Source organism: Arthroderma uncinatum (assembly GCF_011692745.1).
Source record: "Arthroderma uncinatum strain CBS 119779 chromosome Unknown scaffold3, whole genome shotgun sequence".
NCBI lineage: Eukaryota > Fungi > Ascomycota > Eurotiomycetes > Onygenales > Arthrodermataceae > Arthroderma > Arthroderma uncinatum.
This window is the reverse complement of record NW_022983865.1, coordinates 3,922,820-3,942,297: the sequence shown is the minus strand read 5'-3', so window position 1 is coordinate 3,942,297 and position 19,478 is coordinate 3,922,820. Positions and strand designations below refer to the sequence as shown.

General features: G+C 49.0%; 7 protein-coding genes across 7 annotated transcripts; 6 read left to right on the top strand and 1 right to left on the bottom strand.

The window, feature by feature from the left end:
* Window positions 1–1,713: 1,713 nt before the first annotated feature.
* GIQ15_04951 (uncharacterized protein) lies at window positions 1,714–2,810 on the top strand (the record flags this gene model as incomplete). The annotated part of the gene is made up of 5 exons (XM_033552368.1): window positions 1,714–1,748; window positions 1,937–2,051; window positions 2,273–2,338; window positions 2,469–2,597; window positions 2,667–2,810. The coding sequence occupies 5 exons, from the start codon at window positions 1,714–1,716 to the stop codon at window positions 2,808–2,810; spliced, it is 489 nt and encodes a 162-aa protein (XP_033406098.1).
* Window positions 2,811–3,220: 410 nt separating this feature from the next.
* Window positions 3,221–3,899, top strand: GIQ15_04950 (uncharacterized protein; the record flags this gene model as incomplete). Its single annotated transcript, XM_033552367.1, has 4 exons — window positions 3,221–3,226; window positions 3,296–3,333; window positions 3,599–3,754; window positions 3,827–3,899. The coding sequence occupies 4 exons, from the start codon at window positions 3,221–3,223 to the stop codon at window positions 3,897–3,899; spliced, it is 273 nt and encodes a 90-aa protein (XP_033406097.1).
* A 946-nt stretch (window positions 3,900–4,845) lies between these two features.
* On the top strand, window positions 4,846–6,215 carry GIQ15_04949 (uncharacterized protein; the record flags this gene model as incomplete). The annotated part of the gene is made up of 2 exons (XM_033552366.1): window positions 4,846–5,249; window positions 5,306–6,215. 2 exons carry the CDS (start codon window positions 4,846–4,848, stop codon window positions 6,213–6,215), a joined length of 1,314 nt encoding a protein of 437 aa, XP_033406096.1.
* A 554-nt stretch (window positions 6,216–6,769) lies between these two features.
* Window positions 6,770–8,776, top strand: GIQ15_04948 (uncharacterized protein; the record flags this gene model as incomplete). The annotated part of the gene is made up of 1 exon (XM_033552365.1): window positions 6,770–8,776. The coding sequence occupies one exon, from the start codon at window positions 6,770–6,772 to the stop codon at window positions 8,774–8,776; it is 2,007 nt and encodes a 668-aa protein (XP_033406095.1).
* A 3,414-nt stretch (window positions 8,777–12,190) lies between these two features.
* GIQ15_04947 (uncharacterized protein) lies at window positions 12,191–12,454 on the top strand (the record flags this gene model as incomplete). The annotated part of the gene is made up of 1 exon (XM_033552364.1): window positions 12,191–12,454. The coding sequence occupies one exon, from the start codon at window positions 12,191–12,193 to the stop codon at window positions 12,452–12,454; it is 264 nt and encodes an 87-aa protein (XP_033406094.1).
* A 2,532-nt stretch (window positions 12,455–14,986) lies between these two features.
* Window positions 14,987–15,935, bottom strand: GIQ15_04946 (GTP-binding protein RHO1; the record flags this gene model as incomplete). The annotated part of the gene is made up of 3 exons (XM_033552363.1): window positions 14,987–15,316; window positions 15,367–15,570; window positions 15,630–15,935. 3 exons carry the CDS (start codon window positions 15,933–15,935, stop codon window positions 14,987–14,989), a joined length of 840 nt encoding a protein of 279 aa, XP_033406093.1.
* A 925-nt stretch (window positions 15,936–16,860) lies between these two features.
* GIQ15_04945 (sphingosine-1-phosphate phosphohydrolase) lies at window positions 16,861–18,683 on the top strand (the record flags this gene model as incomplete). The annotated part of the gene is made up of 5 exons (XM_033552362.1): window positions 16,861–16,912; window positions 16,960–17,176; window positions 17,243–18,010; window positions 18,064–18,572; window positions 18,622–18,683. The coding sequence occupies 5 exons, from the start codon at window positions 16,861–16,863 to the stop codon at window positions 18,681–18,683; spliced, it is 1,608 nt and encodes a 535-aa protein (XP_033406092.1).
* Window positions 18,684–19,478: the final 795 nt, after the last annotated feature.

Below are 19,478 nucleotides of genomic sequence, written 5' to 3'. Positions count from 1 at the left end.
AGCTCATACCTGGAGCCGAGATGACCTATACTGAGAGGCACGTGGAATATGGCAACAACAAGGGAGACGAACGAGTCAAAGTCATGGTGGATGTAGGAGATATCAACGATGATGCAGCCAGATGGTGGGCAGCTGTTTTGTCTCCTAGTGAGGGATGGCGAGCTTCCATAACAATAGAGCGAACAAAATTCCGATCACCTTGGTCGACTGCTTTGGAAACAAGGGCGAAATTTACCCTTTCCTGCCACAAACCTGTCTGCCATACGTCAACTACCGCACCTTCATTCATCACTGCAGTTCGTTTTCTCGCAGACTACTGCAATCTACACAACATTGTTGACCAAACCCTAGCGGCTCTCTCTTCAACTGTGTTTCTTCCTTTGTTAATACGAAGAAAACCCCGAGATCATTTCCGAAACCCGATTCCCATAAGCAGCAAAGGCCGAAGCCACCCATATCAGAGACAACCGAGCAGAAGTCACCCAGCTTTATACTAGAGCAGATAGTGCCGGAGCTGGACAAACTATTAACATTAAGTTGCAACGTATGGGGTCTACGCTCTCTTTTGTCGAGTGTATTTTATGAAGTTGGCATACCTTACAATGCCGTAAGCCCATGGCTGCAATCTACGTTAGCTGTTCTCGACTCCGTGAAGGACGACCATCGACTTGCTCGTATTCTGATGAACCGAGTCCCCCAAATTTCTTTCCTTTGGCTCGGTGGTACGATTGTAGGTACTCATAAAAGAGTCCTCCAGGATGGTCGATTCGGCCTGATACCGATTGAACTCCATGCTGCATCATGGTGTGATGTCACACAATCATTTTCACAGGAACCTGTGTCCCAACCGCCAATATGCGGGTTGGCATTGGGATTGTCGAAGTGGTAAACTGGAACATCCTCTATGCGTCAAAACCACTATATCTGTCCATTCACCGGCACAGTACCCGGTAATAAATACGCCCATCAGATACGAATCTCTGGATCTCGAGGAAGAAACGACGTCAGAGAATGCTACACGAAATATTTTTGGCTGGCTCCGAACTGATGGATATCCCCCACGGGAACGAGGAATAAGTAACCACGAATGGGTCAATCTTGATGAATCTGATAATGAATCCCCACCCCCGAATGAACCACCAAGAAGCCATGCAGCCCCGGCTTCGAAAGCTGTAGAAGATTGGATACAACAGAGCATTCCGGTACCTGACTCAATAATGTATTCTTCACAGATTTGATCCTTCCTGCAATCTGCCCAGGCATCCGATGAGCAGGCAAACATTCAGAGCCACAAATGATAGTGAGGTCACTATATTTCTGATTTAATAACCAGCTGGCCGTTGCTCTAATTCCCTGTAGTTTAGAGGAGGGGAGTTGTTGATGTATTATCGTTTTACATATCCTTAAACGCAGCAGTACTGAAGAAACGAGCAAGTCGCCAAACACGGCTATGCGTTGGAGAATAGGTTCCTGCTGTTGCGTTGGTGGTATATGTTTTTTCTAATCCGTGTCTCTATCACGCATTAGCCATGCTCCGATTCCGCAAACTGTTGTTGGCGAGAAAGTAGAGGGAGCGAGGTTGGGGTTTTATAGACCTAGTTATCGGCTGACTAGCAGTCTGAGACTAAACCTTCGGTCCCTCTATCAAAAACATCTCCCACTACGACCAAACACCACGTCAACAACGCAGGCTATCAACCACCGCTTGAAAAGATGTTTACTCTTACTCTCTCCGCACAGGCGTCAGGGTACGTGTACTTTTCCCTCTCATCCCCCTGAGACAGGAGGATTTGGACAGCGTTGTATCATCCCCTCCGCGGGTTTACTACCCCTCCATATCAGACACCCAGGCCTCTTCTTCACTCATCACGAAAGAGTCGAGCTATGTTTACTGGATGAATCTTGCATGAAATAACCGAGAAACCTGAGTGCATAGGGTCACCGATATCCGTCCAAAAGATACCCCCGAAGATCCATACTACTACACGTTCAAGGTCCAGTGTACGTCCTGCCGCGAAGTACACCCCAACTGGGTGAACGTCAGTCGATTTGTGAGTTTACTATTTAGTTTCTGACTGCAGTATTACGGCTCTTTACTTTCTCTGTTTCGCCTCTTTGCGTAAGAGCTGAGGGAAGGTTAGCTCTGGATCGCGGTGGACGCATGCAAGTGTCTAAGCGATGCATTTGCCACATATAACCTGTCTACTTTACGATACCTGCTAGAATACCAAGCTCCATCGTTGTCTGATCGCCTTTACTAACAGTCTGATAGGAGCAAAACGAAGTACCCGGGAGCAGGGGGGAGGCCAACTTCGTCTGGAAATGCAGACTCTGTGGGGTGAGTGGATGATCAGTTCTGCATACACATCAGCCCCATAGTAAGGCAGAAATGACAGCAAGGCCTCACTTTGGGATGTTGGAACTGTGGAGAATTCATGATCTCGAACTGACATCTCCGGTGCCGGTAGAGGACTCACTCTGCCAATATAACTACCGAGCCAATGGCGTTCGATGAATCAAAAGAGTCGAAGGGCAAGGGTCAGAAGATCATCGAATTCGATTGTCGTGGCCTGGAATTCACAGAGTTCAAAGCAGATGTAAGGTCTTCCCGGTCAAACGTGGGTGATCGCTTACATGCTACATTCTCTTACTAATCCATAATATAGGGTCAATGGGAGGCAAAGGGTAAAGAGTCCGGGACAAAATTCAGCGAGGTGAGCCTTGAAGAAGGTGAATGGTATGATTTCGACGAGAAGCAAGGCGAGGAGGTGAGCATCACCGAAGTCAGCTGGGAAATCCGCCGAGCCTGAGAGCAGGGAGACATACCTCCATGAAGGCAGACAGTCCCGTCTTGCCAACGATGATGGAGAGAGTGTCCTAGCTGTAGTATTTTACCACCATGATTGTACTTTTATCTTCTTTCTTCTCCTCATTTTGCTGTGTATCAAGGAAAGCGCAGGCCATATTTATATCGCCGCTTTAAAGTCAACATGCGTATTACATAATCGTGATAAAACGGCACTTGAGCCAACCGGATAAAGCTAAAAATCAAATGATCGCGGAAGCTGAAGCTCGAAAGACGTTTTGAAGGAGGAAGAAACGCAGCAGCAGCAGTCAGCAGAAGATCAAGCGCCGTTTGACTGGACTGCACTTCTCCTGTCAGCCGTGATTTTTGCTATATACCGAAGAAGAGAATAGGCGCTTCCTCGAGTCCCGCAAAATGAGTGTAAGTGTCTGCCCGCTAGCTCTTGGGTCGTGTGGGATACCGAACCACTAATGTCAATTTCATGAATAGTTCGTTCCTCTCAACCCGCGGCCTATGGTGCAGTCTCTGTACGTGTTTATTCCTATCTGAATCGCCTTCCATCGTATAACTATCCCTGATGCTTGGTCTGGCGCAAATCATGATGCGCTCCAATCATTTTTCGTCCTTACGCTACCATATTTGAAATTGATACTGCACCTACAACTTCTATATCCTCAGTGATACCAGAGCCGTGCCTTTTACCCATGATATACTCATATGAGGAATGCGGATAGATGGGAACGGTGGATTCGATTGAGTACACTTGATACTAATGTGTGCTCTTGATATTAGAATTAACGAGGATATCGTCGTCCGTCTAAAATGGGGCCAAACCGAATACAAGGGCAGACTTGTCAGCGTTGACTCATACATGAACATCCAGCTATCACAGACAGAGGAGTTTATCGATGGGAAGAATACCGGTACTTTAGGCGAGGTTCTGATACGGTCCGTATATCAGCAGTTATCCTATCCATGCTACATGTAAACCCCAGCTAACGCAAACATTTCCTGTCATAGATGCAACAATGTTCTCTGGATAGCGAACGCAAAGGGCGTGGAAACCAAGGATGTCCAGATGGCTGATTCCTGATGATGAACTTTTGCCTTTCCTGCCGAGGGGCCATTCTGGAAACAATAATGCCGACGATCTACCCTTTTTTCTCCCTGTCTTATCTATTCCTTTGCAGTGGAATGGCGAATGGAGTTTGAGTCGAATTAAATACAAAGCCTCGGGGGACAATGAAATAGTCAAATGAAACCATACATTACGCGAGCCCATCCTACCCGACGATCGATAGGAAGAATGCCGGACCTGTATGTGGCGGTCTGACCTGGGAGGTAAAGGCGGCCGCAGATGCAAGTTCTGAGAGGCAGACTGGCGACTACATATAGTCAGTATGCAAGAGCTTTACCTAGGACCTGTTGCTGCTGGCGATATGGTGTTATTAATACTCCTTGTTTGCATACTCCATGTTCTCTCTAGCATGGGCGCTTTTAATGTCCTGCATCTCAGTCCCGGTACCACCATATTTCTTGCAATCCCTCTACACCGGCCCACGAATTAGATCGTAACATCTCACTCCACTACTCAGGAAGCTGTAACTAAGTAATAGAAGTTGATTCGGCGTTGCAGGCAGCCAGAGAAGAGGTTACTGGACGACTGGTTCCTATGTCTCCCATTCGGCACTAGTCTTTTTGTCCCTTGTGGTCCAACACCTAACAACATGCATAAGGGGAGGACAATAACATCGCCAGACTAAACCCCGGAGTCGCAATACCCCGACTCTAGATGAAGGAGCAGAGAAGAAAAGGATGCATATCAAAACTCGCACCCGTAACATTCTTCACTTGTAGGCTTAACTTGGACCAATCAGGTCATTATTTATATAATTTTCTATCTTGGCATGAGTGGGAATGAATGGATATACGTACCCCTCAGACAACGGGATTCATTACTTCAAGGCCTCACTCCTTCTTCTGCAACTGTACAAAGGAGATAGTTAGAGGCCTCGTAACCGGTTCTACGAATGTCAAGGATGGCCGACCCGTTAAGCATTACCGCCTCGATCGTGGGGATAACCGCGGTAGCCCTCAAGGCGACGAAGTCACTCTACGAAATGGTGAAAAGATACAAATGTCGTGACACATCATTACGGAGGCTTCAGAATGAGCTGGAGGATTTTACTAATATCTTAAACTCGTTAATCGAAATGTCTGATGCTGAGCCGTCAGTGTTGAAGCTTCTTGAAGGTCCTATTGAGCGATGCAGCCAAGTATGCTCGGAGTTTGAACAATCGATGGAAGAATTTGCTAGAAAACCAAAGATAGGGATTCTAGATTGGACAAAGATGGAATTTAAGAAGGGTGATATCAACGAATTCATAGACACCATTGGAGGGTATAAGTTAACTATCTCAGTCGGCCTGGGCATCATTACCTTGTAGGTCTGCAACAATTCCGTTATATATGCCTGAGACCCTACTGACCTTTCCTAAGGCGTTCCTCCACAAAAGTCTCATCCCGGGTTCTTCAAGAATTTGATGAGAAGATAAAGGACACAGAATTTCTCCTTGAGGTCCATTTACAACGAATTGATGAGAAAAGGGCGCAAATACTTGAAAAAAATATCCCAGCCAACATGAACTTAGACCTGAGAGACGAGAGAGAAGTGACGAAACAATGTCTTCGTGTTTGCGAAGACGCGAAGTCATATATGGATTCCTTAACGAATCGGGAATCGTTTCTACTACGAGAGGCGTCCCAGGCGCCCCAAGACTCTGCTGACGATGATACTCAAACCCTCTTCGAAGCGCAGTTACTAACACGCCAAGCTCTAGAGGGGAATCGAAATAACTTTGCAGAGATTATCGGCATCCTTCAAAAACGCCTAAGGGCCCTGGTCCTGGACGAGGGCCCCGGAAACGACAGGGAGAGAATACGGCTTCAGGAAGAGATCAGTATTTCGAAGCAGTGTCTTGAAGTGTGCAAGGTGGCCAACGAAGTTTCCCATCAAAAGATATACAGAGTCGGCGAAGTGGTTGCCGAGGGTAGCAGTGACCAGGTAGTGGTGAATACCTTTGCGGGCTTATTTATGGTCAAGAAAGCCTCGGCTAAAGACAAATCGGCGCAGTTGGTCGGTTCAATGTCTGATGAAGCTCTTAGAAATCTGACCGACAAACGATATAACAGTCGATTCGGAACTCCAGTCGTCGAATCCGATCATTTCGAAGCCAGGACCAAGAGCCCAACTCCTGACTTGGAAAGTCAGAGGAATAAATATGCCCGTTCATCACAAACCGAGCAGTCTCCCAGCCCAAAGCCGCAATATGATAGGGCAACTTCCAACGAGGTGCGAAAACGGGGCGAAGGACGGCGTAGCCGGCTTCGGGGGGACTTGGACATGTAACTTTTTAGGGCAAAAAGGCATGATTTCATCGTTGGTCCAGAGCCAGGCAGGGATCCTGGTTGGTGCCTAGACCTGGATTGTCTGGCTACTCCTCAGAGTGGTGGCCAGCTACTATATGAATTGCAGTTCATCCTGGCATTAGGCTCCAGCAACGTACGGGGTAAGCTATAGAATATATAACTTGCGTCCAGACTCACGTTTCCATGACCGAGTGTGGAGTTTCTCAGTTTTGCTGCCGGGCGGCTGGCAGGAAACGGCCTATTTTGTAGTTTTGTGACGTAGAGAAGACTTTGATCCAGGGGTAGTGGTACAACAGCCAGTGACAGCGCATGGCATAACGGCGTTCGTGAAAGGCCATTGGCTAACAAGCACCAAAGGGCCCCTGGCCTCGTCATTGCCCCGGCCTCTTATATAGAATTATCGCTTACCAGCCCTCTTTTCATCTCAGGCAGAAACGAGGGGCGAAGGCTGCTCGCTAATACCTCCTATATGAACCTATGGTAGATGGCAAAACAAAGATGGTTATCAGTACAACACCTTTAGTCTCACGACTCATGTCCACGCTCGTCTCGCGCCCCAAAGATAGACCTACAGAGGTAGTGGCTGATGATGGCGATAAGCTGGCCTCACAGCAAGAGGGAGTGCTGGACCGTGTTTTCCAGCTAACGCCAACGCCTTCGGTTATTTTGGACCCTTCCTTTCGCATAGTCGAAGTCTCGAAGAGCTATCTCGACTTTTTCCATTTGGCGCGGGAAGATTGTATCAATTCCAGCATTACTTGCATGGACTCGAGCAAAATTCCACTAAGCGATGGCAAATTACTGCGAGAGGCAATTGATCGAGCGGTCAGCATTAGAGCTATAAACACAGTGGATGAACAGCAGACATCCCCGGCTACGTGTCGTTCAAGCTTCCGCATCGTGCCTGTTTTTGAGCACGACGACTCGCTGGCTTATGTGCTTGTTGAAAGATGCAGTAAGAAGGAACGGACAGTCGACGACGTCGTCAGGGAGCAACTCGATGCCCCGGATACCTATCGCTCTCTGGTGGATAGCGTCCAGGGAATTGCAATCTTTATGTTGAACACTAAAGGCTGCGTCGAGACGTGGAATAACGGCGCTCGCATGCTGAAAGGCTACCGCGCGTCAGAGATTATTGGAAAACATTTCTCTATATTCTATTCTCAGGAGGACCAGGCCAAGAACAAGCCGGGAAAGGAGCTGCAGAAATGCCTTCAGGAGGGAAGACTTGAAGACGAAGGATGGCGCCATCGCAAGGACGGCTCCAGGTTTTGGGCAAACGTTGTGATAGCCCCTGTCTTCCATCATGGCACCCATATTGGCTTCAGCAAAGTCACCCGCGACATCACAGAAAGGAAATCGATAGAGGCCCGCATAATATCCGCCTACGAAGGGGCGTCGCATCTCAAATCCAATTTCCTAGCTACTATGAGCCACGAAATCCGCACTCCGTTGAACGGACTCTGCTCTGCTTCGGCTCTCCTGAGAGATACCCGGCTTACTGACGAGCAAAATAATTACGCACAAATTATAGCTGACAGTAGTTCCGTACTCCTGCAAATCATGAACGACATTCTCGACTATTCTAAGATTGCTTCAGGATCATTTTCAATTAACACAGATATAATACAGGTTCGCGAGAGCGTTGACACTTGTATACGCCACTTCCAGGACGTTGCAAAACCTGGCGTTTTGATCCATACCAGTTTTTCTCCCGATATCCCCGAACGACTGAAAGGTGACCCCGTGCGGTTCCGTCAGATACTACAAAACTTGGTCGGAAATGCGGTCAAGTTTACTGAATGCGGCTCTGTCACCGTCAAAGTAACCGTGCCACATCGGGATAATGCGACGCATTGCATTCGCACAGAAATCGTTGATACGGGCATAGGCATCAGCGCAGACTCGGCCAAACTGCTATTTGAACCTTTTACCCAGGTACGCCAGCTGGGAGGGAAACAGTACCAGGGAACAGGGCTCGGTTTAGCCATCTGCAGGAGCCTGGTCGAGATGATGGGAGGGACGATCAGCTACGAGCCCAATCACGATATCGAAGGCAGCATCTTCCGGTTCACTCTGAACCTTCGAGAGGTAGAGCTACCGCAGGAGGTGCACAGGGAGTCAACTCCTCCAGGGATGACTCCACTAGAAGAGATCAAGTCCATCTCTCCAGCCAAGCAGCTTCTACTGGTTGAGGACAACAACATCAACCAAGCGGTGATACTGAAAGTGCTGAATGCGCTGGGCTTTAAAAGAATAGATGCTGCGTGTGATGGCGAACAGGCAGTATCGATATTAAAACAGAAACCATTTTCCTACGATGTCGTTCTTATGGACATCAATATGCCGGTGATGGACGGCGTCACGGCCACAGGGCATATTCGGAACACTTTAGGCCTCGACGTCCCCATTGTCGCGTTGACCGCGAATGCATTAAAGGGGGACGCTGAGTCGTTTTTGTCAAAAGGGATGAATGGCTATGTTCCGAAGCCCGTGGATCGCGGCCGCCTGATCGAAGTTCTGTTGAGCATCCTCGTGTGATTTATTCGGGAGGAACGGCCGGCAGGTCGTCTAGCGATATCGACAGTCAGTCAATATCGGTCTACTTATGAAATCGCCATAGTTATCAACTATTCAGTTCCAACCTTTTTAAGCTTATTCCGATAGAAATGATACCATTGACATATATTTATTAATAAATTAATGCTAACTTATAACTTAGCACTCCATACTATATGGCGCCAATTATATTTCCGCACCTTTAATCTATTTAAAGGAAACGGCTTAGAGTCGAGACTTCACCGCATACGTATATCCAGCGCACCTCGGGAGCATCCTTAGAGAGCATATAGAGAGCATATAGAGGGTATACTTCAGCCCTATCTAGGTACTCTATCGTACCATAATGTTGCATAGTTGTAGATGTTCGAAGTGGTGCAAATAGCCATATATCCCAACTAGGCTTAGCGCTTACATAATATAGTGCCCTTGACCAAAAAGGGCGCGTCCATCCACGGACATTCGCTTTCTTCTTCCTCTTCTTCTTCTTCTCAAGCCCTGTTCTTTTCACATGTAGGGACGGTGATGAAGTACTATGCCGTGACATACAGAGAATGTACCACCGAGCTGAAAGGCTCAGGGAGGAACGTCTCTCCGGTATTCTGAGTCCTGAGTCATGTGCGAAGTTATAGTCTCGGGGCTACTCCCGCGAGCTTCAGGGCTTTTTTCCGATGACGTCACTATATTCCTCCTTCATAGCTGCTATTCCTCCTTCATAGCTGCTATACAACTGATATATCCAACCTCGATCTCATCCAAGAGTCGTCGTAAGAGGTTTATGCAAGTTCTGTACTCCGTATTTGATTCTCTATTCTAGAAAGCGTACTTTGCTCTAAGCTAATCATCTTGCTCGATAATCATATGTCGAGGAAGCCAGCTCCATACAAAGACCACAATGACAAGTCACTAATATTAAGAAAATATCTAGATATCCTGCGATATAGCAGCTGGCAGGCAGTTACTAAAGAGTTTCCTAACAAGAATGGAACAAAAGGGCCACATTACATCCAAAGGTCGGCACACATGCCAGAGCATATGACGAACACCTGGTCTAGTCAATGCATACTGCACATTCATCAATTACACTGCAGCCTGCATGCTCGGGATTTATCAGGTCGAAATGTCATGTTGCTGCCTTGGAGGCGAAGACATACACAGCGTACGTCGGCCTCAGCCACAGATGACATTTTCGGATGACAGTCCATCGAGTAAGCCACATTTATAATGATTCTGCAGACGGACTCCATCGACATGTAAGCCAAGCTCGGTAGTAAGGCACTCCTCGCCAAAGGAAGAGGCAAAAGTAGCTGCATAGAAAAGCGAGCGTGGAAGCTGTGATGATCTACGTCATTTGCTTTTCAGGTTCGGGTAAATTGTTGGTGAAAACACGACAGAGAGGATAAAAATAGCCGGGCTATAGTTGCCCTGTCTGTGGAATACATTCTGATCTCTGATATGCCACGCCCTGAATCGGAATATCGACGGAAGATGATGAGCATGGTGAAGGGCAGGCGATGGATGTAGAGGTAAAGTGAATAGGTCATGAACGAAACCCCAGCTAACTATAACAATACACCCCAGCGAGCATCGAAGCACGGTGACGTCCGAAGAGATAGCTAACTAATCGAAATGCATCCTTCTCTGCCCACCGATATACTCAGCGATCCCGGTCCCCGGCAGTGCACGTATGATGCTTGGTCAACAACACCATGTCTACTGGCTCTCCCGCCCAGGGGCCGTTGAGATCCCTGACGCCAGCCGAAATACACCGAAGTGCCCCCGTCGAATCGCAAGATGGGCTCTGAAGTCGGTCTAATTTCCGTCCAGAGACGGGCGGTACGAAAGAGCCAATAATGGCTGCTGGCTTCGATATCTTCCTCCCAACGAAAGCAGATCCGTAACTAACTCACATCTGGGGCATGAATTGCAGCTCGAAACTAAGGACTCCATACGTCAGTGGTACTATTTCTATTCTAACCTGGAGCGAAGCATGTTTGCTTTTTCGCCATAATGTTTCCTTTTCCCAAGCCGCCACAGATGCGTGAGATGAAGATGAATGATTGGGTTTCCATCACGCAACCCGCAGAAACTGAATTCATATTATATGCACTCTTCGGGTTTTGAAAGTGTTTCGTCGTCAGGCCCCACGGATTCGCATGGCATCGAGTCAAGCATGGCGGGAAGTGATACTGTGTGCGTTTCACGCAGCACACAACCTTCGGCATGGGACAAGGTCAGGAAAGGATAAATCTTGGTTCTTCCTCCTATTCGATGCCTCCCCACTCATTCGTCAAAATCGCTCAATGCAGCGTGTGACCTGATCAGCGGCTTTGCAGGCAAAAGCAAAGGAAGAAGAAGAGAGAGGCAGCCTTTAGTCGGGTGCGCCACACACGTCTCTTTCAGAGGGGTACTCCGTACGAGAGCGTGAGAGGCCCGTCCGGAACTCACGAGGGACAGGCGCCTCTTTCGTTGCTTTTTTCCCTTCGCAGTTCCTTCTCCAGCTAGCAGAGGCAGAGGGAAAAAGACGGGGAAAACATTGCGTCTCAGCATTCGCTGGTATACCGGGGCCGAGCAGGGCTGGCAGCAGGGCAGGGATAGGCGGAAGATGAGGATCCCTCAGAAGTAAATTGGACCCCAGGAAGAGAAAAAAAAACCAGAGGGGAGCATCATTGCAGTAGTGTGCTTTATCTGCATGAGCATGAACATCTGCATGGATAAGCGGAAAGCCTGCATCGACATATCCAAACGCCCACACTCCGCAAACAGGCAAGGGATAGAAGGCAGACGGACTCCGTACGCGCTCACACATGCATGGAGACACGATTCCGCATCCACACACACACAGCGTCCATCGCTGTATATTAGAGAGTCGATATAAGAGGCCTACTCGTCGTCGGTATCCATATTTTACGCATTTCTTCCTTTTTGCCGTTCTGAACATTCCGCAAAAAAATAGGGTTTTTTATCCACTCCTATTACTCGGCGGTTCGGGCACTCGTACTCTTCTTGTGCGTGGTGGACTATCGCCGCAAGTGACTTCGATACTATTTGCGTACGGGCTAGGTTCTAGTTTATTTAACTAGTTGTTGGATCCCTCCTGTCGGATCAGTACTCTGCAGTCACTCCTTTTCGTCGAATACATCTATACCTGGTCTCCTGAACATACTCTTGAATCCGCTTGAACATCTATACCAGGCCTCTTGAACATACTCTCGAACACTGTCTTGACATCTATACAACACCGGCATCTATAAACGGTTCAAAAATTGCAGGAGACACCTCGACATAGACGATAACGCTGTCCATACGCTCGCGTGCTCACATCCCAAAACAACATCCGTATCAAAAGTCGATAGACTAGACATAGAACGATAGTCAGACCAAAAAACACACACCATGCCGTTCACATCTCGATTCGTGGAGCTCTTAGATGCAGACCACGATCGTGTATCATCAGAAGACGACGTCCGACTCGACGAGATCCTAGCAGAGTGCGAACGACGGAGTAGCTCGCGCGCATCCACTTCCTCATCTTCAGTCTCGTCCTCATCCTCGTCCTCGTCCAGCAAAGAAAACATCAGCACTGCAAAGGAACCAAGACGGAAATCAAGCACACGAGACAAGCTACGACGGATGTCATACTTTGGGCCGCTGAAATGAAGAGCAGACGAAAAGTCCTACTTCCATACTTCGTTCACTCACGATATCTATGAATGCGCCCGTCCACCAATTTCGATTCGCGCTTTACGACTTTCTTCTTCTTCTACGGCTTATTGGCGGTTTCTATCTATAAAAGCCATCCCTTTTTTTCTCTTCTCATGATCAGGATTCACACTTTCTTCCATGTGCGATTTGATGGGTACACTGCATGCTTCCACGACTCCCGAGACCACGACCTCTGTATAACTCCAATGTTTCTACCCTACCTTACTGAAATTGTAATATCTTTTTTTCAGACCGAGATACCCCTTTTGCCCCTTCGAGACCGTTCCTCTTCCCATATTTTCTCCCTCACTTACTAGATAGTGAAGAAAAACATCGGAAATTACTTATATTCCACCCGTTCCACCCGTTCCAGTCATCATACCGTCTCTCTGATCTCGATCTCCCCCGCCGAACTATTAGATACTTACTTCCAGCCGTGTACATCTGACTGGTGACTCGGGCCCGTACTCCGTGCTCCCAAGGGGAAAACGGTAATCAGTCATCTGACTTAAATTGAATTTTCCGCCGTTTTTTAGTCTTTTCGCTGGGCCTCAGCGACCCTCCATCACGGCGAGACCAGTGTATTTCCCCACACGACGGAGGAATGACACACGGGCTGGAAGACGGCGGATGGGATTACCAACGCTCGTCTTCGTGTTCCGAAATTGCCCCTCGTCGCCATCGATCTGTGTTCTGGCCAGAGAGAGACAGAAAAAAAGGGGCTGCCTCTCGGACCCGTCAGCGACCTCGGACCCTGCGCGGCCTCAGCTTACTCGACGGCGGACGAGTAAGGAGTAAAGGATGCCCTTCTGGGGTTTCACCGGCTGCACAGGGAAGACGGTCTTAACCTCTCGACTAGTCCACCCCCGTCGACGCATCCATGGCAATAGTTGAGTCTGCTATGGCGCATCACTTCTAGAATCGACGCTCACGGCGATGCAAGACAGCCTGTTGATCGCGCTCCACTCTGTTCCGAGGGCGTTGTCGAGGTACCCGATCCATAACCAGCCATTTGCCCTGTGGACAAGTATCTATGCCGAGGGTCAGTCTTTGGCCTTAGTAATAGGTCCACAGGATGTTGAGGATTAGGTAATATCTACCCCTGAATCGCACAGTCTTGATCGTAATATTATTCTGTGCAGAGTTGAATTGGTTGAGATGGTAAGAGTAGAGTACGGATCCGTAGAGTGTAGGGTTGTTTGAGATCTTTGATGTCGTGTTGTCGTAGCGTGTTTTGGGAGATGCACGAAATTGTGCCTCAACGTAAACAACGTCCACAACGTCACACGGAGATTGATATCAGGACTCTACATACGGAGTATACAATCTGGCACGGTAGATAGGACGGGACGATATTGTTCATATAATGTCAAACACGCGACCCCAGTCTTCTCATCAGAGATCCGTATCAAACGCACCCGCGTCCGCGTCCGCCAGGTACTTTGAGGAGCAGCGGGCAGAGCTGTTAAACGAGATATCACTGGTAAGGTGTCTCCTACCCGTTGAAAGACATCTACTTGACACTACCAGTGCTAATGAGATGTAGAGTCTTGAAGGAGTACTACAAAACATCAACAAGTTTAACCGAAACCTCGAAAGCATCATAACGGTATGTCTGCATATTTACGAGATTTCGTATTCATGACTCCCTTACCTATTCGTGGTTATGCATATATGATGGGAAATTAATAGTCGTATAGGTCGGAAATGAACTCAGTGCGGTAGAAGGGCTATGGTCCCAATTCGAGGGCGTGATGGGCCGGAATGCCGAAGAGACAGGGAACGGTAATGGGAATGAGCATGAAGGGAGCGTTGAAGGTGAGGGTATGGGTAATCAGGACTCTCATCATGCCAGGGATGAAGGTGGTCATGATATAGAGGAGGAGAGAAGCAGGAGGCCATAATAACTCTTGTTATGTGATCAAGAAGTATGCAATTAATGAAACGGCTACATGACATCCCATGTGCAAGGGACGACTACATATTACATCCATATTAAAGGGAAATATTTGGAAATCGAAGTTTATTGCTTATAGCATACAGATACCGCCAGTTGAAACACCTTTTACCAGCAATGCATATCCCCCAGCGGGTCAAATTGAATCCCAAGACAAAAAAAAATGAAACATAAAAAATCGAGAATGTAGAGTCAGGTAAAGGAATAGGGAACAGAGAGATGACAACATGAATAAGGCTGAGCCGCTTTGCCACCATGATAAGGTACAGACAGGCTGAAAATAACACTGAGAAAAGATAGAAAGATAAAGAGTGACACAGAAAAAAACACGACGTCAGAGTACATATATCTCGTTCTGCCGTCATGTCATACATAATAATCATAGAGAAGTAGCCATTGGATGGATGGGTCAACGGGGTCATTTCACAATAAAATAACATCAGAATCTGCTGAAGAGAGAGAGGGGCAAGGCGTAGACAGGGGGTATGGTCGGGCGGGGGATGAAGATGCCAGCATCCTAAGTGAATAAACTAAAGGAGCTTACAACTTCTCTTCTTCACCTTCTTGCCGCCTTTGGACCTGGACGAGTCCTTTGAGTTCCAGGCGTTCTCTTCGATGCCTATGACGGTGTTCACGGCGAGTTCGAATACCTCGTCGACACCGAGCATCTGCTTGCTGCTGCATTCGACGTAGGTGGCGCCCATTCGCTCGGCCACTGCCTGGCCCTGTTGTGGACTGACGGGGGTCAGGCCCTGGGCTTTGAGGAAGTCGATGCAGGTACGGTTGGAGCGGAGGTCGGATTTTAGGCCCACGAGGATGAGAGGGGTGGTAGGGCAGAAATGGAGGACTTCGGGGTACCACTGTTGGATGTTAGTATGTGCATATAAACAACGGGAGAACAGGTGCATACCTTGTCCATGACATTCTCCAGCGAGACCGGACAGTCGATAGCGAAGCAGACGAAAAGGAGGTCGGTCTCTGGGTAGGATAGCGGGCGCAGTCTGTCGTATTCTTCCTGTCCTGCTGTATCCCATAGAGCCAACTCGACTCCCTTCCCTGACGGGTTATGTACGGTGTGAGTGATGTAGTTTTCAAACACGGTAGGCACGTATTTCTACCACGGATGTCAGTATTGCTTCCATGTCTGCTGCAAGTGTGGTGATATCAACTCACCTCTGGGAAGTATCCCTGGGAATAGCTAATTAATAGACAGGTCTTGCCGCAGCCGCCGTCCCCAACGACGACGAACTTCTTCGAGTATGAGGGCGGCACTGTCACGTTCGTCGTCTGCGAGACCTGCGAGGCCTGCCCCGACGAAACGCTCATATCTGTGTTGATGGTCCCGTTGCTCACTCGAGTGCTTTGGCTTCTGAGAGGCTTGCGTCGTGGCGATAGAGGGGGAGTCTTCTCGCTGAGCACGGACGAATGACGCCGTATATGGCCATGACCATATCGTTCCTCGAAGGTGTGGACAGACATTTCAGCTGGTGATGGAAGCTGAGATAGAGCCGGATCAGCGAGATAGCGGTCAAGAGGGAGACGAGTCGACAGTGAAGAAGGTCTGTACAGTAACAGCCGTGTGTATCTGATGAGCCCGAAATAAACAGCAGAAGAACTCGTGAGAAGAAGTTACACGAGAAGAAGAAACAGGAGAAGAGCGTCCTTGACACAAAAAAGAAAGACGGTCCCTTTTTTCTAGCCTGGCTTCGTTGCAGGTCGGCGTGGCGTTGGGCTTCAGCTGCGTTTCCTCTGCGTGTCTCATCCTGCCTGTTGTTTATGTCGATTGCTGCCATGGCAACGCGCGCTCTCTGTGCCGCCGGGCTCCAGCATCCCCTCCATCCCCTCGCATACCTCCCGGTATCTGCCTCTGGTTGGCCTGTCTGCGTTCCTGGACGGCCAGGGGTCGAGGTGATCAACCTTATCCGTAGAGCGATGGCGGCGATGGGATCTCATGGCCATTCTGTATACAGGTCAGACTCGGGGATAGCTGAGCAGGAAAGGTGTACGACGTAGCCAGGCAACGGGTCGGACATGGTAGACACAGCTGAGTACGGAGTATATATCCACTCGTCGCCAGTTATCCGTCAAGCATCAATATCAGTTATCTGTCGTGGATGTTAATGTTGTATAGATCTGGGAGATCTGGATAGACGCAGCCTCGGCTCGATCGAGATGGCGCCCCTGCCAAGCGCGCACACGAAGCGACCGTCAACATCGACATCGCATCACATCGACAGCGACAGCGACAGTGACATCGCATGCGGGCGAGGAACGAAGATACAGTGACGGACTTGGCCATGGGATACTCGATGGCGTTCCGCTGATCTGGTCTATACGCTCATTCCGTTGATTCCTCCGTCGTGCCTTATCTTCTCTTCGGAAGAGATCTGAGTGAACAAGGACAATGGACAAGGGAAAAGGGAAGACAGATGCTGGACTGAAGAGCCTCAACCATTGTACGTTCGTTATCCTGCTAATTACAGACGGGACTAATGGCTGCTAGATCAGAAGAAACTCCCGGCATGGAGATACACATTACGGCAAAACACCCTGCCGCTCGTTCGATGGGAGACTCCCTATCTCGCCTGGCTACAGGAGAGGATGCGCACTCCTTCGCTCGATTCCTGGTTTGCGATCACGGCTAACCTGGGCACGCACACGTTTTACATGGTCATGCTACCGATTTTGTTCTGGAGCGGGTATACAGGCGTTGGTCGGGCGTGAGTGAGATGCCTATCTACTATGTCAATGGGTGCGTGGATTAGAGCTGACAGTCAAGATTATAGGGTCGTTCATCTACTTGCGGCCGGCGTTTTCTTTAGTGGGTTTATGAAAGATTTACTATGTCTGCCACGGCCGCTCTCCCCTCCGCTACAACGAATTACGATGTCAGGGTCGGCAGCGCTGGAATACGGGTTCCCTTCTACACATTCGACCAACGCGGTGTCCATCGTCGTGTATGCGCTGCACTCTCTACAGTCGCAGACGGACCTCTCGCCGCTTACCTCGACCTTACTCCAGACCGGACTGTACATATACGTGACCTCCATCGTCATAGGGCGGTTATACTGCGGCATGCACGGCTTTCTCGACGTAGTTGTCGGCAGCATTCTCGGCGCACTGCTAGGCTTTGTACAATGCTTCTACGGCCCGACGTTCGATGACTATTTATTCTCCGGCGGGATACAGGAAGTGTTTATCATCTTCCTCGTTATAATCGTGCTGGTCCGCGTGCATCCCGAGCCTGCTGACTCGTGTCCCTGTTTCGACGATAGTGTAGCCTTCGCAGGCGTCTTCGCGGGCGTCGAGTTGGGAAATTGGCATTTTGCGAGGTCTATATACTCGCTTTCGGTGCCGACGCCGGGAACTGTGCCGTTTGACCTGCGGCGCATGGGCTGGATTATAGCCATTTTACGGATTGTTATTGGGGTGTTGAGTATTGTGGTATGGAGGGAGGTTATGAAGCCTGCGCTTCTGAGGTTTCTCCCGCCTCTGTTCAGGATTATAGAGCGGCTCGGGCTGAGTTTACCTAGACGGTTCTTCAAGCGTGCAACGTATGTATACAACCTTGTATATGTATGCCGCGTTTTACTAACAGGGCTCATAGAGAGTACAACCGCATCCCGAACCAGCTCAAATACGACGACGTCATGCCCAACGTCTCCGATATACCGTCCATGCTCACCTCCATCCGCCACCCACGACGACGAGCCATCTCGATCGGCCCCCAGTCCGAAGCCGATGCATACGAGGCAATCGCCTACCGCCAGCAACGCCGACGAACGAGCGCTGCATCGGAGAACCAACCACCTTCGCCGCTGCCAGAGAAGGGTAACCAGAGCCAGAACCAGACACCTACCACACGGCCTAAACGGGGCATATCGAATGCATCACAACCGCGATCGCCTTCTAGAAGCCTTGATGATTATGAACACATGATGGGAACGAGTGCACAGAGTTATGAAGAAGGAGGCGCAAAGACCGAACCCTTCCCTAATGGAAATATGACGAATGACGCGCTTGAAGCAGAGGAGGAGAAGGATATGTTTTCTAAAATCACGCCGCCTCGCGTGCGCTATGATGTAGAGGTCGTCACGAAGCTGATTGTTTATTCTGGTTCGTATTCCCGCTGCCGGTGATTGTGGCTGATACTAACTGTCTGTAGGGATTGGCTTGCTAGCCGTAGAGGGCAGCCCCATGCTGTTCCACTTCCTAGGGCTCGACTAATACTTTAAATGCATCTTCTAATGCATCTTCTAAATGTATAGTTAATAAGACCGTTATAGCATCATTAATAGTAGACATCAGTTACCTAGTTCATATAGTAGTATGTATGTAGTGGATTAAGCGCGCTGACTAACGCGTCTAACCAACAAGCGCCACGTGACCATGCCAAAAAAGGGTTTCCAAGGTTCCTCTTTCTTTCCTCTCCGCCTCCAAACACGCGTTTATTACCCCATTAGGGAACTGTCACTGCTTCACTTCCCATGCTAGACGCGGCCCAGCAGCTTCTCTTCTCCTTTTTCCTTCTCCGCGCTCCTTTTCCCTTCACCCCAGCTCTCTTCTTCTTCCTGGTAGTAGTAATCCTCTTAATGCGCGTCCTCTGTCTTGCTCGTGTTTTTTCTTCTCCTCTACTTCCTGGCCGGCACCGAAACTACTGCCAAAGGATATACCACAGCGCCGCTGCATTCTTTCTTAGTATACCTATACCCACCATACCCGGCCTTCAGAGCCTCAGTAGACTGTTCGCCTGGAGAGGACCGAGAGGGCGCATCCTTAGTATCTCTCTGCAGGCGAGTGGCCGGCGGAGTTGTTCGCCTCCTGAGTCTTCTTCCAGCTGCGTATCTATATCAGACTGCGCAGAGCTTCATCGTAAGTGTATAGTGCTGGTCTTTTCCTTTATCTCGTCTCTGGTGCCAGGTCGCCATAACAACATGTCTGGCCATATCTTCTTCCAGACCTCACTTTGCCCCTGACTACAACACAAACACAACAACACAGTCATAACAACACAAAGACGCG